General features: G+C 54.1%; 1 protein-coding gene across 1 annotated transcript in view; it reads left to right on the top strand.

The window, feature by feature from the left end:
* Positions 1-2,899: 2,899 nt before the first annotated feature.
* FIBCD1 (fibrinogen C domain containing 1) overlaps positions 2,900-18,237 on the top strand; it is a 39,351-nt gene continuing 24,013 nt past the window's right edge. The window contains exons 1-2 of the mRNA XM_024106068.3: positions 2,900-3,420; positions 12,524-13,000. Of these exons, the coding sequence (XP_023961836.2) occupies positions 3,349-3,420; positions 12,524-13,000 (549 nt within the window). The 5' untranslated portion in view covers positions 2,900-3,348. The remainder of the gene's footprint in view (positions 3,421-12,523; positions 13,001-18,237) is intronic.

Below are 18,237 nucleotides of genomic sequence, written 5' to 3'. Positions count from 1 at the left end.
ACCCAAGTGATTTCTTTGTTACTTTTCAACATCCCACACTTCCCTTTACCCTCCCTCAATCCCCACTCTTACGTTCTGGTTGAAAATCACGGGCCTGCTTCTGAGCTCACTTATGCTAGTGTAAATAAGGTGTTACACCCCTGAGGCCAGTGGCATTACCCTGGTGTGGAACTGGAGTGAGATCAGAATCAGTGCCAGTGGGTTTATTCGCGCAATGCACTGGAGAGCTGTATTTCCCTATCACTGTCCCACTCACTTGGAAATGTGGTTTAGCGGTTAAAACACAGGCCTGGGTTCCAGAACACCCTGGCCACCAACTTGTTATGTGACTCTGGCAACTCTCTACCCCGTCCGCTTCCCCATCTGTAAGGATAATATTTATCTACTTCGCAGGAGATCAGGAGGCTTAAATAACATATATGAAGCCCACTGAGATTCAGGGGAGGGCAGGGGGGCGGGAGAAGGGCTCTAGAAGGGCAAAACGTTATTGTTATTCTGTGCGGTGATGCATTGTGGGAAGCATGCAAAGAGGAAATGGCAAATAAAATCATACCCAGTAGATTACCTGGCTCTGTCCTGGCTCGGTGAGAAGTGGAAGGTGCTGCTGCTTTGGACGCTAATCCTCGGCCTCTCCATCCTGCACACCGTGCAAGCTTCAAGGCAGCACCATGCTCTACGCATGACAGCGCAGCTGCCCTGCGGTCGTTTGGGCGAGTGTGGAGTTGCTTCCCAACACCTCTGAACCTTAGTTGACTGGCTCCAGACAGAAATTTTACAGCACGGGCCCATCTCCGCTTGTGGCCCCTGCTTAGGCAGCGCCGTGCATTCACCACAACCCCCTGGCCGCACGCGCACGCATCTCAGGCTCGTCAGCGATTGTGCGTGGTTCACAGCGAAGCTGGGACACAGCCTGTCCCAGGCCCCAGGACTGGACCGAGAGCAGAATCCCCATCAGCGGAGGCGATAGCAGGGCTTGTAAACGCTCTACCCTGCAGCCATTAGAGGGCGTTGGCGTCACACCTTTCAACAGGCCTGCCACTGAGGACCGTGCACCGACACCAGCCAAGGAGCAGTGGGAGCCAACCTGGAGCTGGGGGAATGGAAAGCACCGGAAAGCACCCCTTGGCGGGGGTGGGGGGCTCTGTACCATTCAAACAGAACAGCTCAAAGGAAAAGGCAGGTGAACTGCACAGATGCAGTGACTCCAGTAAGCGTGAAAGCTTCAGCTGCCCCGGTCTCTGCTGATGCCTCCACCCAGTACATCAGATGGGGGTGGGGGGGTGCACCTGCAGAGTCACCCCCTGCCTCCCTAGCACTGTGCAAGGATACTAGAGGCGGCAGTGCTCCCTACTGAGTCAATCCCACTCCTCCCTGCAGTGCAGCGCCCCCTAGCTCCACTGCCTCACCCCCTCTGGCGCCGTCTGGCCGGGTGGCAGCCCCTAGGGACAGGAATCCTGGCACCCGCTGCCTGGCCTGACATGCAGCCACCTCTGGGGAGGGGAGCTGGGAGCAGCAGCAGCAGGCTGGGAGGGGCTGGCTGAGACCCCGGGGAGGCACTGCCTGCTCCCGGGCCCCTGCGGACGGTGGGTGGCCGGTGAGCTGCGGGGCAGGGTGTGCTTCGCCCGGGGCTGCGGGTGCGGGGGTGCCCCGGCTCGGCGCTGGGGCTGTTCCTCGCAATGGCAGCAGCTTCCCCGCACACCGCGTCGCTCGCGCAGCGGCTCGGGGGATGCGAGCGGCGGGGGCCGGCTGCGCTGCCCCCGGGCCGGGGGGCCCCAAGTGCTGCCAGGTGACAGGGTGGGGCGCGGGGTCTGGCGGGAGCGGGAGGGAGGCTTGATTGACAGCTCCCTGCTCCGCGGGGCTCGCCGGCTGCTAATCCGCCTGAGCTCTGCGGCTGCCTCGCCGGCCCCGGGCATCTCCCAGCCGGCGGCACCCGCGCTGGGCCGGGCCAAGGGCAGGGACCGGGTCCGGGTCCGGGTCCGCTCCGCGCGGCTCCTGCCCAGGGGGCAACGGGATTACTTCGTGCGCTGCCCGCCCTGGGAGAGGCGGGCGGGGGCAGGGCAGAGAGGGGGCAGGGCAGAGGGATAGAAGCCGGGGGGGGGGCAGGGCAGAGGGGTAGAAGGGGGGCAGGCAGAGGGATAGAAGCCGGGGGGGGGGGGCAGGGCAGAGGGGTAGAAGGGGGGCAGGCAGAGGGATAGAAGCCGGGGGGGGCAGGGCAGAGGGGTAGAAGCCGGGGGGCAGGGCAAAGAGATAGAAGCAGGGGGGCAGGCAGAGGGGTAGAAGCCGTGGTGGGGAGGTCAGGGCAGAGGGATAGAAGCGGGAGGGGGGCAGGGCAGAGGGATAGAAGCGGGGGGGGCAGGGCAGAGGGGTAGAAGCCGGGGGGGGGCAGGGCAGAGGGGTAGAAGGGGGGCAGGCAGAGGGATAGAAGCCGGGGGGGGGGGCAGGGCAGAGGGGTAGAAGGGGGGCAGGCAGAGGGATAGAAGCCGGGGGGGGCAGGGCAGAGGGGTAGAAGCCGGGGGGCAGGGCAAAGAGATAGAAGCAGGGGGGCAGGCAGAGGGGTAGAAGCCGTGGTGGGGAGGTCAGGGCAGAGGGATAGAAGCGGGAGGGGGGCAGGGCAGAGGGATAGAAGCGGGGGGGGCAGGGCAGAGGGGTAGAAGCCGTGGTGGGGAGGGCAGAGAGAAAGAAGCGGGAGGGGGGCAGGGCAGAGGGGTAGAAGCCGGGGGGGGCAGGGCAGGGGGATAGAAGCGGGGTGGGGCAGGCAGAGGGGGCAGGGCAGAGGGGTAGAAGCCGTGGTGGGGAGGGCAGAGGGATACGAGCCGGAGGGCAGGGAAGGGGGAAAGAAGGGCAGAGAGAGACGGGAGGGCGCAGGGCCCGGAGAAGGGGCAGAGTGGGGCTAGTCCGGCAGATTTAGGGCAGGGAGGGGATCGATCCAGGCCTCCTCCCCCCGCTGCTCGGATCTCTAGTCTGGGCGGCGGGGCTGTGTCTGTGCCAGCTGGGGGCTGCTCTGGGCAGATCAGTGGGAGGGAAGCGAAGTCCCCCCCCCCCCCCCCCCCGGCTCCGGCAGGGGAGGCGCAGGAGGGCGGCGCGCCGCCAGCCCGAGTCCGACGGGAGCAGCTGGCTGGGCCGGCGGGGAGAGAGGGGCGCTGGGCGGGTGCGGATCCAGCCCCGAACGCGCCGCAAACTTTGCCCGACGCTGCGCGGAGCGAGCTCAGGGGCTCCGCGGGGCGGCCCGGCCGGCTCCCGGGGCTCTCTCTGTTCCCGGGCCGGGGCGCTCCCCGCGGGGCGCGGCTTCTTCCCCCCGCCCCCCCTTGGAACCGGACTCGCTCCCGTCCCCCCTCCCTGGCCCAGAAGATGGTCAACGATCGATGGAAAGACATGGGGAGAGCGTCTCCCCTCGAGGACGGGCAGCAGGAGAAATCCCAGGTAAGGCGCGGGAGAGGACGGGTGAGACGGGAGAGAGAACCGAGGGGAGACTGGCTTCCCTCCCCCTCTCTCCGGGGCCGGGGATAGACAGCGCCCCCAAAACTTCGTAACACCCTGTGGGGGCCCCTTTTTGCCCGGGTTACCCTGCCCCCCAGCCGCGAAGGGGGATGGGGGTGCTGGGGTGCCCGCTGGAGAAAGCAGCCCCGGGGTGGGCTGGCAGCTCCTGGCAGGGCTGCCTGTTCGCTTGGTGGGGAACGAGCAGGAACCGGTGTCCCCGGCTGGTGGCAAATGCTCCCTGAATTATTGAGGCTATTTATTTACAGTGAATGTCACATCATGCTCTAGGAAAGCAACTGCGGGTCAGACAGGCAGCAGGTAACTGCGCCCCGGCTGCCCCAGCCTCCTCCCCTTAACTAACTGCTGCACCTTTAAAACACTTCACTCACTTTCTAAGAGAGGATGTTTGCATGTCGAGTCTATGCTGGGGGCAGATCCGGCCCTGTTAATGTACAGACTCTCCCACCACCATCCCCTGCTGGAGTAGTCAGCGGACCCTGCCAGGCTGCTTAGAGCGGGTGAGGAGGGCTTGGGGGGAGGTGACTGTGGTGAAGGGGGTTCATACAACACTTATTGCCCTGCACAGATGTGGGAGCATGTGCCAGAGCATGCCTGCAGCTCCCCGCAGCAGTGTGTGATAGCCTTGTGCAGGTCCAAGCCAGTGTGTGTGTACACATGTGAGAATCCGGGACACAGCCTGAATGTGTGTGTGCACAAGTGAGTCTCCATGCGCGTTCTGCCACAGATCCCAGGGTGAATGGGCAGGAACATGCGTGCAAGACTGTGTGTAACTGTGCGCGAACGTGTGCCTCTGCCTGTACTTGTACCGCTGAGGGGAGTCTGCATCATGCGCTGCGTGTACCTGCAAAGGGCTAGAACACAGCAAGAAACAAACCTCCGGCTGATGCTTCCTAGGGAAGGGAAAGAAGCAAAGAGGAAGTGCTGGGGAGGCTGAGATGGATGGGTAAGAGACCGCCGTCCCTACAGCATTTCCAGCTCCCATCACAATAAGGGACCACAGAACTCAGGGCCACGTGGGAAGCCCTGGCAGTTGGGATCTAAGCTTCCCAAATGTACCAAGGGAGCCGAGTCCTGAGCCATCCCTGTCACGATCTCTTCCCCTTGGTCCTGGCTGCCGTTGGCCACCAAGCCACGTGTGATGGGGCTGGAGTGGTAGAAATGGATGTGAGCATGGACTGTTTGAGGATGGGGTGTGTGTGTCTGGGTTCCCTAGGGACGGCTGCTTTGTTCTTCTTCACCTTCTACATTTAAATGTCCAGGCAGCATTCCCCTGCCCCACTTACCCCGGATGTCACCGCCACTTCAGCAGCTCTGCCAGACCTGAGGGCTCCTCATTCCCATCAGGAGTTCACTGCGCCAACTTTTCTTTCACGTCCTGGCTAGGATGAGTGCCACAGGGAGAAGCCTACCAGCCCTGGGGCCATGAGGGGGAGAAATTCTGTTCACAGCTCCCCTCCAGTTGTGCCCCACGTCCCAGCACGCTCCTTGCAAGGTAGACTTCAGAAGCATTATGGTCTGGGCTAGGGCTTTCTCCGATGGCAATAAATGGAGTTTCCCCTAGGTCAGGTTGAATGCTCAGCACATGAGCGTAATACAGAGAACTGGCCCAGTTCCCCACCCAGGCTGCGACCCCAACAGCCAGGGTGTTCATTGTGTAACAGAACGATCAGGGGAGTATGAATTAAAGCTGGGCTTTTCAAAGAAGCCTGGGGGAGCCAGCTCACACTGAGATTCAAGGGGAGTTGGGTTTTAGCTGCCTGAGATTCCTTTGGAAGCCACAGCCTGGCTCTTATTAATTTAAACCCAAGCAGACTGTTTTATAGAGCAGGTCTCCTACCATCTGCAGCATCTCCCCAACTCCCGAAAGAGCTTTATGGTGTATAAGCACGACCGGGCGGGCTCGGGCTTATACTGGATTACAGAGGAGAGCAGTGTAAAGAGATCGGGTGGGTAAATTAATCACTGCTAGGCCAGTCCCCAAGGGGTGTTGAAATGAAGATCTAGTTCAAGATGAAATTTGAGATGGAGGGGGGGTGGGTGGGAGGAGTGTCAGCCTGGCAGGGAGGGGGATAATAGATGTAGCTGCACCACTGCAAACCTCTGTTGTCGATCCAGCGTCAAACAAGCCATGCATTTGAAACCTGTGTCGGCGACCAGGTCCTACAGAGAGGATGGTTGCAGAAGGAAAGGGCTGCTGAGGAGACGGCTCTCAGGCCACGGGTGACAAGGTTGTGGGAAAGGACAGAAGAAGCCAGCCAGAGCTAGGGAGGGAAGTAGAAAAGATTTGTGAGAGCAGCTGGGGGCAAATCCACAGATGGTCTCAAAAAACCAAAACCGAAGTAGCCCTTGAAGTGAGCAGGGGACATCGGAGTTCTTTGGAGGAGGGTTAATGGGGTCATGCTTATTGGCCCAGACCGTATGAGCCCTGGGACGTGACTCTGGGCTGATCACAGGCGGTACATGTTGCCCAGATCCCAGGCCACTTTGTTTGGCTGAACACAATAACGTTGGCGTATAGCATCAGAAGGGCAAACACCGAGTACATCCAAAGGGCCCTATTCATCGTCACCGTCTGCTAGACTGACCTAAAGGGGATGCAGAGGAAGGAGAAAGATAGATAGTTACAGGGGACCCCGCTGCCATGGTGCAAAGTCGGCTCTGGGGCCACCCTGGGTTCAGGGGGCATTTGGGGGTGGGTCTGGGCAGGACGGACCCGTAGCCTAGCTAGTCAGGGGTGCCAGTAAGCTATGCTAGGGGCTGAACTAACTCCTGCAACCACAGAATGAATCTGCCTCAGAGAGTAAAGCCAAGGTCTCTGTGCTGATTTGCTTGCCCTCTAGGTAAGGTTAGGACATGGGAAGAGAGGACATCCAGATGCCCAGAATGAGGTTGTGAAGGTGGGGGGGAGAGGGGCTTGTTATAGCCAGGCCCCAGTGGGTGAAGCCTGGACGATCGCTCTGACCCTGAGCACTGCTCTGTCATGGCACGGACGGGGCACGTGAAACAGGAGTGTGAGGCTATGGGGTGTACAGGAGCAGCGAGGACAACCCAGGAGTAGGGGCTGCCTGAGACAAGGCACAGGAGTGCTGATGAGAAATGGGAGGGTGTGATGTGAAGGGGAATCAGTGAGTGTAAGGGAGGTGAGGAGGGGCAGAGCTCAGTGCGTTTGGCTGTGTATGGAACATGTTTTTCGTGCTGCATGATGCTGCTGTGATGGGTGGGTGCGCATGGCGAGGACCGCCTTACGTTGGGTAGTGTCCCATCGCCCTGGTGACTGATTAATGTATCAGTCAAGAAGGACGATCCCCCAGAGCCAGCGTCGCTGGCCCCCCGTCAGAGGATCTGACTTCTAAGGAAACTTCTGAGCATCTGCCTCGTCTCCTGCCTGATTCCAGCTCTTCTACCAGCCGCTCTCCACTGTCGCTCCCAGAGGTGGCAGATACACCTGCTGCTGAGGTCAGAGAAGAGCAGCTGCAGCCTCCCAGCCACCAAGTACAGCCAGTGAGCCCCTCGGGACAGGCTTCTTCCTTCCCCCGACAGGCAGCTCCGGAACAGCTGCATGCGTGTGAGAGACAGCCTGCATTCCGTGTGGCGCTGCTACCCTCTTCTGGCACTCGCTCACATGGCACACCGGCGGAGGGGAGCAGGGGGCTGTGCTGTTTCGCAGGGCTGGAGGACTCTCTCTGCTCCACAGCCAAAGGTCCCAAGTGCATCTTCCATTCTGCTGCTGGGCGTGTGTCTCGGCAAGCTGTGATCTGACGAATGTCCTGAGTGACTGTGAGCCCCTAATTCTCTCACTCAGCACGAGCTGAACCGTTGCAGGGCTCATGGGCAAGGGAGGTGGGGGGAATAGGCAGTACATACAGGCACTGCACTAGCCTTTACTGAATCGCTGGAGTACAGTCCTTTGCAGAGACAGGCCCTGTAGAGGGGTCCTGGGATCAGTCCCTGGGAGCCACCCTCTTTGGCTAATCTGGGCCCTTTGACACCATCTGGCCCTTTCAGATGGTTTCCTCTTCAGAATCATCTTGGACCCAAGGATAAGAGTCAGACACAGCAGGATCTGGGGGGAGGGACCCCGAAAGCAGGGAAACCCCTTCTGCCCTCACATGCTGGCTGAACACTGCCCTGCATTCACACATCACACCCAGGCTCTGCCAGCGGAGCTCCTGGGCTGTCTCCTTTACTTCCCAGGCGGATGCCTGCTCTTCAGAAGGGGACAATCCCACGGTCTTGTCTCTCTCGTGTATTCACCAGCAGCGGCTTACGAGGCAGAGCTTGAGAGAATGCCGAGGATCCCACACACGCCTGCTTTGGTGACCCAGCTCCCACCATAAGAGAGCCCATCTGCAGCTCCAGCCGCTGGGCAGTGAGAGGGGCTGTGTGCTGGGCCAGCCCCCTGCTGGAGCCTGGGAGCCCTGCTCATTAACTCAGAAACCAGCCTCTCCGCTTGCTGTCGCCTCATTTCACCAGTTGTTCGATTCCTCCATTGGGCAAATGGCCATGGTTGGAGTTTGACATTTCCCTGACTTTCTTTGCTCGTTTCTATGCTTGTGCAGTGCACGGGAGTGGCAGCTGTAGCTGGGGGGGAGAGAACTTACTTGCATGTGTCACAGTGACTTCTGTGTTGAATTTTGCTGCTTTTGTCTTTGCGTCACCCAAGCAATTACCACACCAGTTTAGACCTGCACTACTCCTGGTCTGGTATTTTGTTTCAGCCAGTGTCCCGCTCCAGCTTCTTTAGAGTAAGGTAGGTTCACAGAACAGTCATGCAAGTGAAGTTCTGTTTACAGAAAGCAAATTTTAGGCCCAGAGTTTCATTACGTCTAGAGTCTAAATGTGTTCTGTAACTGACTGGGCAGAAGTTAGTTTATAAAGGTGTGTTATCCAGTCTGGGGCAAAAACGGCATTGTGGGGCTTAGGCAACCAATTGTGCAGCTCAGATGTTTAAAGGAACCTCAATCCATAGGCCAAAGTCCATTCAGAACAATTCGGTGAATGTATTTGCTAATAAATAGTCACAAGCAGACCTTGGCTTTTAGAGAGAGAAAAAAGGGCAAAATGCTCAGAAGAAACCAAGGTCAAATGGCCATGCCATTCTGGGACAGAGCGGTAGTGCGCTGAAATATTTCTGTAGTGCCATAAATAGACATGGCATCAACAGGACAGAGCTAAGGCTCACTCCCTGCTATGAAGAACTTAGGCAACATTGAAAACCTCAACTCAAGGGATTTGGACACCCCACTCCCACTACAAAAGTAATGAAAATTGGGCTTCTAAATCCCTTAGGCTGCTTTGCAGACGTCAGTCTCACTGTAAATCAGACACGGCACAGGTCTGTGGTTGAAGAAGAGAAGGGCCTGTGGGTTACTGAAGGAAGACAGATGACTTGGGAGAAATGGATGCAGACAAGGAGACTTAAAAACTCAGGGAAGATAGATCGCAGGTCACATGATTGCAAGGCGATTCCCAGCAGCCATTGCTAGCCAGGAAACAACCAAGAGAAGGTCAGTAGATGGAGGTGGCAGGCATCCGAGTCTGATCCTGTATTCAGGGGCTCTCTTTCAGTATGACCCCGAGCTCAGCAGCAGGAGTGCCGGGGGAGATTCGGAACAGCCAGCATATTTTCTAGATCCCCATGTCTTATTTCTTCCTTCAGCCCTCTTTTGGCAGTGTCAAAGAAACAGACGTGAGGGCTGTTCAGTATTGCTGTCGATATTTCAGGGTGTGCTGCGTCCGAGGCCTTTGTATTGTGCTAGAATAAGGCTGTTGTCTTGGCAGCTCTCATGGGAAGCAGCTGTATCGCTTACTAGGAACCATTTAATTAAGTCTTTAACCCATTGGAATTGCCCGGCAGACCAGGTGCCCGACTGCATCCTTAGAGCGGCCCCCTGCTCAGTTCCACGGGATGCCAACAGCATGGTGACACCAAGACGGGGCAGCAGTAGCCACTGGCATCAGGAGGGGTGGAATGCTTCTCGGAGAAATGAAAGGGCTTGTGACACAGTAACATTCATGGAGTTGTACCGGCTGTGGCAGAGACTGATCTGTGTTGGTGCGTAAGTTTAAGCACATTGCTGCTGTCCAGTCAGGAGGGGGAGCACTGCACATTGGGTTTTGTTGGCCTACGTAAAATTTGCCAATTTAAGAGATTTCTTAGCATCAGCTTGGTGGATTTTTTCCCCCTGAATCTAAGATCACGTTGCTAGGTAACAGTACCAATGTGAGGCAAATTCTGTTGGACTTTGAAAACAGTCATGAACTCAGATCTGGCCTTTTTGTAGTCTCCAGATGTGCACGTCCTCGTCTGTGAAGGAGGATTTCTTCTTCCCCACCATGCAGGGCAGGGGGAGAAGCTGGTGTGTGGTCTCAGTGTGCCCCTTGAGGAGGCTGGAAATAGGAATAATGTTGGGCAAAGCTGGAGTATCTGGGTTTGCCAATATAGGCGTACTGGGGTTTGCCCAAAGGCAAACTAGGCTGGTTGGTACTTGGGTTCCACTTTATAGGAACCGCCAGGTATATGGTCTAGTCTCTCCGTCATTGCCAACTTGGTTGATAGCTTGGTATGAGCATAGAGTGAATTAGGGCTGGGGAGGAGGATGTGAAAGCACTTAGGATTTGCTGGGGGATAGAAGAAGGCATGGAATTGTGTTCTCTTCCTCGTCTTCCATGCCAGTAAGATCCCTTTATAATCGCAATGATCTAAATATGTCCCAGGCAGGTCACCTCTCCGGCAGCTCTATGGATGACATGCATGCTGTCTGCTAGCCCTTCAGATCAAAACCTACCAGAGACTTGCCTTGAGTGAACACTTGTTTCGTCCTTTTGCCTTCATGTTCCCGGGAAGGATGAGACAAGGCACTTGTATCAAAACCTCGCTGTTTTCCCCTTTGGTGAAACGGCTTCTTCTTTCTTCAGTGTTCAGTCCCAGAGTGGCAAGAGAGGCTTTCTTCTCACAGCTACTTTCCTTCCCAGAATGTGATCTGTCAGTCAAAGCAACACTCCGATCCTTCTCGGAGAGAGAGCTAGAAAAGGGGGGGAGAGTGAAGAAGCAGCGCATCTCCTGTTTCACACCAGCACAGCTCCCGCAGCCCACTGCTGCTTTAAAACAGGCCTTGTGAGAGGCACTAGTTCATAAGGCATCTGCCTTGCCCGTCTGCAAGAGGCGGTTGTTAGTCCAGACTGAATGGTGATAATTGAGTCTCTTCCAGTGTGTCTGTCATTGCTCTTGCATTTGGCCTGGGGCACTAAGAGGTTAAACCATCTTCTACCAAGGGGAAGAAGCTAAAATTCTGCTTTGCATTTAATTGGATAGCTAAAGGTGAACCACACAGCAAGACACCGTCTTTTAAGATGTGTAAAGATGGCCTCCAATTTTTCCTCTTTGGTTTTTACATTGGAAATATCAGGCCTTCGCTTCCTCCCTTTCTGTTGGCAGATTTTGTTGAGATCTTTGGAGGACTTGGGTAGTGATTTCAGGATGGGTTGAACTAACCCCCCAGATTCAAACGCCATTAAATCCTGAGGGAGAGTGGGGGGAGAGTTTGTAATCTGGACTCCATATTTTCCAGCTTGGACCTCCATTTCTCTGTGGTACCCCATGTCCGAAGAGCTAACTCCTAGACGTAATGGGTCAGATCCTCGAGGGTCTGACCCAAAGCTCCTCCAACTCTAAGCAATGGCAAATGACCCCAAATCCCTCTCCTAATGTACCCAAATCTCACATACCCCAAGCTACACCTTGATTTGCCAAACTAACCTGAACTGTCCTCCTTGAACCAACAGACCTCTGCCCGAGGTGCAGGTCTGGCTTAATATGTTACAAACGCCGAGCTGTCTTCTCACTGAAAGCCTGCCTTATTGTCTTTGACATATTTCTTTTTATTGCACAGAAAGCTGGAGTCTGGGACGAGCACGTGGCTGCCTCTTTAAGGTGGTCCCTGCAGACTGGCTTCCCACACAGCCGAGTGCTGGGTGCGTTTCAATGTCTGCTGCTTTGCTCTCCTTTGGGTGGATAAATCCATCCTGAATTCTGTTGCGCGTCTCGAAGAGGGAAGGAGTTATTTTTGGCCGGAGGTACTGGGAGGCCTCCGCTCTGTCTTCCATGTACTCATCCAACCCACAGCTTGAGTCACCTTAATGCAAATGGCTGCAGGACCGTGAATGAAGGGTGGTTGAAAGAAGGTGTCACTCCAGATAGACATGCAGGAGGGGACAGGGCCTGGGAAATCTTTGCAGATGCAGCAGTTTTTGTCTCGTTCCTGGAGAAAGTCGTCTTTGTCTCTTTGAATATGCAACATTTCCCCAGCCCTCAATTCCTTGTGACAGCTGCAGCTGGGGTCAGAGGAAAATCATAGCCTCAGTCCTGCAGGTGTAATGAAAGGGGGCGGCAGCCAGCGGGAACATGGGGAGCTAATGCAGTCGCGACGTGGCAGCCGGCTGACGGCAGGGCAGAAGGGAGCTGGTGCTAATGGGGATCAGATCTTTGTGCCTGGTGATCCTCCCTGCCTCCCTCCCGGAGCAGTTTGTAAGGACCAAGAGTCCTGCGGGTGAATCCAACAGGTACCGCGGGGAGAACTGACACAGGGGAAGAGACAGTTCAGGAGGAGAGAGACGCTGGCTGGGGGGGAGCAGTCCTTCGCCTCTGGGCTGCACAAACTGCCAGGGGGCAGAAGGACATGGCCAAATTTCTGAGCTCTCCGGCCATCTTAGCTCCTTGGTGCAAGGTCCAGTAGTGCAGGCTTTGCTCCTGATGGGGGAAAGAGGGGCAGGAGCATTTGGCCCAGAAGGAAGGGTGAATCATCCCATTCATCCCCCCGGGAGATTGCAGGGGAGGGTTTGGTTAGGGATTTCATTAAACCCAGGAGGGCGAGGAAGATATCTGAATGGGGACACAGTGGGGTGGGGTAATGGAAGGGAGGGATGTCTGTGATCATAGGTGGTTCTCTGCTATACATGAAGCTTAAACCCTTTTAAATCTGCCACCTGGGCCAAAGAGTTCCACTAACGCGCTCTGTCCCCCCAGAGAATGAGCTGCGGCTACATCCTGTGCACGGTCCTCTTGTCTGTGGCCGTCCTCCTGGCCGTTACCGTCACCGGCGCCATCCTCTTCATGAACCACTATCACACCCCTGTCACGGAGTCCCCGCCTATCATCAGCACCAACCCCGAGGAGGCCAATGCCCTGGTCACCATCGAGAAGGTGGACAGCTCCCGCATCAACATCTTCATTGACCCCAACTGTCCGGACCAAGCCGGCAGCTTCACCCGCCTGGAGGGCTTCCAGTCCTCCGTGCTGCGGGCCGTGACAGACCACGACACTGAGATGAAGTCATCCAAGGGGCAGGAGCGGGCCCTGCTGGTCACTGTGGCAGATGAGGTGGCCAAGCTCCTGACCCACGCCACTCAGCTGAGAGCCGACTGTGACAGCCTGAAGAAGGGGCACAACGCTATGGGGCAGGAACTCAACGCCCTGCAGAACGAGCAGGGGCGGCTGATACAGGTAAGCGGCACCTGCCAGTGTGGGAGGTCACCGGCTAAGGCCTGCAGGCATTGCCCAGGCTGGCAGACTGCAGCACGGAGCCAGAGACTGGCACTGGAGAGGGAGTGTGATGGATCAGTTTGCAGGATGGTCCAGCCTAGATAATGTTAGCTGAAGACTCTGGGCTGGAGAAGGCATGGTGAAGTCAGAACCCCCCCCTGGGCTGCACACAGGGCTCCAGTCCCCTACAACCTCCAGGTTCACCATGCTCCTGCCCAGGGGCACACATTGCAGGTGGGAAATGCGAGGCTGGGCCCTGGTACCGCTCTCACCCACTAGAGACCAGCTGCAGAGAAGGCAGCCATCCACCCCATTGTTGTAAGGCTAATGCAGCGTGCTGCTGGCTGGGGCTGGGAGGCATTGGGGGGCCAGGGAGGGAGGGAGAAAGCAGCATAACTGGATGATTCAAAGACTCATTGTATCAAGAGGGGCCGGTCCCAAAGGACCAATTCCACTATCCCTACCGCCTTCCTCCTAGACGGACGGTGGCCATAACTTTTCTCCAACTGCAGCCCTTCACTTCCTCTTCCATCCTCACCGAATCCCAGAAACACCCCACCCCTCTCGGTCACCTCCCCCCTTTGCACAGTTGCCAGTTGCTACTTTTCGTCCCGGTGGCGTGGGACTCTGGAGAGCTGGGGTCTCATCTCGGCTCTGCCGCTGACCTGCTGGGTGACTGTGACACTTTGGAGGTTCACCCAGGCCAGTAAGGGGTTGTGTCACCGCCTGCCCGGTAACCCGGGGGCCCTCTGTGCTGTGCAGCTTTGGCTCAGAGCCCTGACACCAGCAGCCGGCTCACAATACAATGGCCTCATCCCGGTTACTCCTTGCAGGGTGACATCAACAGCCCCTCCAGGCCTGAGGCTCTCCCAAACGCTCTTTCCTGCAGTGTCCAGTCCCTCTCGCTGGATACTCACAGAAGTTATGAAGTTGGCTGCCTCCAAAGTGACAGAGCCCACTCCAGCCTGGTAGTTACCTGAGGATTGCACCCTTCAATTTAACACAGTGGTTTTCAACCTGTGGTCCACGGATCCCTGGGGGTTTTAAGATTTCCTAAGAGCTCCCCACCTCCGTTCAAAATGTTCTATAGGACCTCAAATGAAAAAAAAGTTGACAACCACTGGTTTAACACACAACACTGAGGTGGTTCTCTAATACAACAAGAATAAGTCTGTTAACAAAGAACAGAGATGTAAGTGCTAACAGGTAAGGAAAGGAGACACAGGTGTGGTGACAAGTAAAACAAAACATCGCTTGTTTAGTCTAGTGACTAAAACGTCACGTCAGTGAGTTACAGGCTTTGTCTAGGCAGGGGTCTCACGCCGTCAGTTCCAGCTACTCTTGGTTTTCAGGCCAAGAGGATCCACTTCTCTTGAGCTCAAAGGGCTCTGCTCCCCCGGGGTGGTAGATGCCAAAATGGCCATCTGCCTTTGCTTATATTTCACAAAGTCGATTGTCTCAGTTTCAAGAGCCAGGAAGGCTTCCTGAGGGTGTAGGCTCCATCCCCGGGCATGATCGTTAAGCAGCTTTTCCCCCAGCTCATTTAGCTTGTTGGCTTTGTTTACCGTAGATGTAGATGTACCTCCCATTGTCTTCTGAGGTGTTACCTGGCTCGGTTTACAACATTCCTTTGTCTAGGACATGCTGGGCTTAGGCACTGCTTGCAAAACTCCTTTTAAGAACATATTGCCATCACACATCTGTAATTCTTTATACACCACTCATACATACATCACACAATAATATTAATGACCAGCGTGTTACCAATTTGGATACGATACCTCACCTTTTAGGCACAGATTATGACACGTGTGTGGTGGCAATAAATGCGTCAGGCCTGATGTGAGTTATGGTATAGGGTGCCCTCTGACGGTTGGCACTGGAGGGACTCCCTGGGTCACAGTGAACTTGGGCAAATTCACCATTCTGTACCTCAGTTTCCCCATCTGAAAAAGAACCTTACCTTGTGAAGGGCTCAGTACCATAGCTGGGGGGGAGCGGCGCTCCCCTGAGCACTCACTCGGCGCTTCCCAGCACGTCCAGGTCTTCAGGCTCCGGTGCATGCATCTTGCGGTGGCGGCTCCTGCTCTCCCCGCCTTCGCTTTGTGGCGGCCGGGTGACACTCCTCCCTGTGCCCGCTGGGGGGCGCCTGCTATCTTGCAGCTCCAGCGCGGGTTTCCCACAGGCAGCTAGGGGTCTTCGGCGGCAATTCGGCAGCAGGTAATTTGGCGCAGCGGGTTCTTCGGCAAGACTTGCCCAAAGAGAACATCTCAGGGTTTAAAAACTCTCTGCTACCTGTCATTTCGGCTCACGTCCCTGGGCAGCAGCTTGTCCTGGCTCCGGCCGCCATTACGCTTGGCGTGTCTGAGTTGTGTCTGAGTTGTGCTTCCTGTTGCAAGTTTCCACATTGATTACACTGCTCTACAGCCAAAATGCTTCTGAAATAAATGTAGTCAAACTTTACTAATTCTGGGTCACTGAGAACAAAAATGATGCTTAAAATTATTGATTGGCTCTAGTTTTCAAGATATGCTATTGGGTCAGTATATATGACCCTTGACTTGGGAATGGCGGAGGATAAGTGAGTTATAAAGGGAAGGGATCTCAATTTAAACCAGAAATGACTAAAATACATCTTTGACTGGATCTATGAATAAATCTATGACTGGGTTTGGACACTACTTGCTTTTTAGGCAAAACAATGAATGATGCAAACTGAAGCTGGTATTGCGTCATACATGATATGAATTGCATCATGTTATTCCTAGTAGTCATGGATGATGCAATCATAACAAAACTTACATCACTCTGCTGAACAAATTGCCCTATATCAGCTCTAGAAATCATACAGTGTCGTGCTCTCTTATTTGTCAGTGTTTGATTTTGCAAAGGGACACATTTCTATTTAGCCAAAGTGAGCAGAGATGCCTCGTACTTGTGTCAAGTATCAGAGGGGTAGCCGTGTTAGTCTGAATCTGTAAAAAGCAACAGAGGGTCCTGTGGCACCTTAGAGACTAACAGAGGTACTGGGAGCATAAGCTTTCGTGGGTAAGAACCTCACTTCTTCAGATACCTCTGTTAGTCTCTAAGGTGCCACAGGACCCTCTGTTGCTTCGTACTTGTGTGAACAGTGCAGATAACTTCTGCTATGTTTGTGGTGAAGTGACTTTTGCATCACAAAAGCGCAGTATAACCACTATGGTTAAGAAAGTCTATCACCTTTATTTTGGCTGCAAAATTGGAGATCAGGACAAGAGGTGAGCCCCACACATATGCTGCAACACTTGTGCAACAAATCTTCGCCAGTGGTTGAACAGGAAAAGGAAATCTATGCCTTTTGCAGTGCCAATGATTTGGAGAGAGCCAACAGATCATACCAGCAATTGATAATTCTGCATGGTGCCTTCAGCTGGGAAAGGCGTGTCAAAGAAGAAAAAGTGGACTGTGCATTATCCAAACATTCCATCAGCTATACGCCCAGTACCCCACGGAGAAGGACTGCCGGTTCCTGATGCACCAGAATCATTCTCACTTGAGTCAGACGAGGAAGAGGAAGAGGATGAAACTTCTGGTCCTGAACCATCAATGTCACAGGACCCACATTTTCTCCCATCCTCCTCCTCTGAACCACACCTCATAACACAAGGTGAACTGAATGACCTTGTCAGGGATTTGGAACTACCCAAGAGTAAGGCAGAGCTGTTGGGCTCCAGACTACAGCAGTGGACTCTCCTGGCAGGTGATGTTAGGGTTTCCATGTTCCGTGACCGTCAAAAGGATCTTGTCCCATTCTTCTTCATGGAAGGTGATCTTGTAGCCTGCAACAACATCGATGGTATGATGGCAGCCTTCAACATCATTCACGATCCAGATGAGTGGAGACTGTTCATTGATTCATCGAAGACGAGTCTTAAAGCTGTTTTACTGCATAATGGCAATGTTTTGCCATCAATTCCAGTTGGTCGTGCAGTCCATATGAAGGAAACCTATGACAACATGAAACAACTTTTGAGGTGCATAAACTATGACCAACATCAGTGGCAGCTTTGTGGCAATTTGAAGGTTGTTGCTCTCTTGCTTGGTCTGCACACTGGATACACAAAGTACTGCTGTTTTCTCTGCGAATGGGATAGTCGTGCAAGAGATTCCCACTACATCAAGAAAGATTGGCCACTCCGACAGTCATTGGAGCCTGGGAGGAAAAGTGTTCAGCATCCACCACTTGTTGAATCAAGGAAGATTTTGTTACGACCCTTGCACATCAAGCTGGGTCTGATGAAGAACTTTGTCAAGGCCATTGACAAAACACAAGCAGCTTTCTAGTACCTCCGTGGAAAATTTCCAAGGTTAAGTGAAGCTAAGATAAAGGAAGGTGTCTTTGTTGGTCCTCAGATTCGTGAACTTCTTCGAGATGATGCATTTGACCACACACTGCGTGGCAAGGAAAAGACAGCATGGAAAGCCTTCCAGTTAGTGGCAATAAATTTCCTCTGAAACAACAAGGCAGACAACTACAGGTTGTTGGTGGGAAACCTCCTCAAGGCATACAAAAGCCTTGGTTGCAACATGTCACTAAAGATACATTTTTTGCACTGTCATCTAGATTTTTTTCCACCGAACTGCGGAGCAGTGAGCGACGAGCACGGCGAGCGATTTCACCAGGACATTGCAACAATGGAGAAACGCTATCAGGGCAAATGGAGCCCATCAATGCTCGCAGACTATTGCTGGACAGTGACAAGAGATGCTCCATTTAATGAATACAAGAGACAAGCCAAGAAGTGCCAAGTAGACACTGAATAGGACTAAACTATGTACATAATAGTTTTTTGCCTTTTGTTTCATAATAAATTTTATTTATATAACCCTTTTGCTGATTTTTAAAGTGTTACATAAACAGGACAGGTGAAATATTATCATGTAAAGCAACCATATACACATGAAAAGACCTAGGTTTACAATTTATGATTAAAACTCTACTATCTACACAATATACATAGACATAAAATGTAAAAACTTAAATATCTTAGAAACAGTAGCCAATCAGTTGTTTTAATTGTCATATTTGAATTCAGCACATCAAAATACATAATAAATAGCACATTTTATCTCTGAAGCAGACAACTTCTCAAAAATTGTAGATCAGTGTTATCAGCCGCAAACGAACTGCCACAGTTCCACCCTAATGCGTGGGGAGA

The sequence above is a fragment of the Chrysemys picta genome, chromosome 18 (assembly GCF_011386835.1).
Source record: "Chrysemys picta bellii isolate R12L10 chromosome 18, ASM1138683v2, whole genome shotgun sequence".
NCBI lineage: Eukaryota > Metazoa > Chordata > Testudines > Emydidae > Chrysemys > Chrysemys picta.
This window is presented reverse-complemented; position numbering and strand designations above follow the sequence as displayed.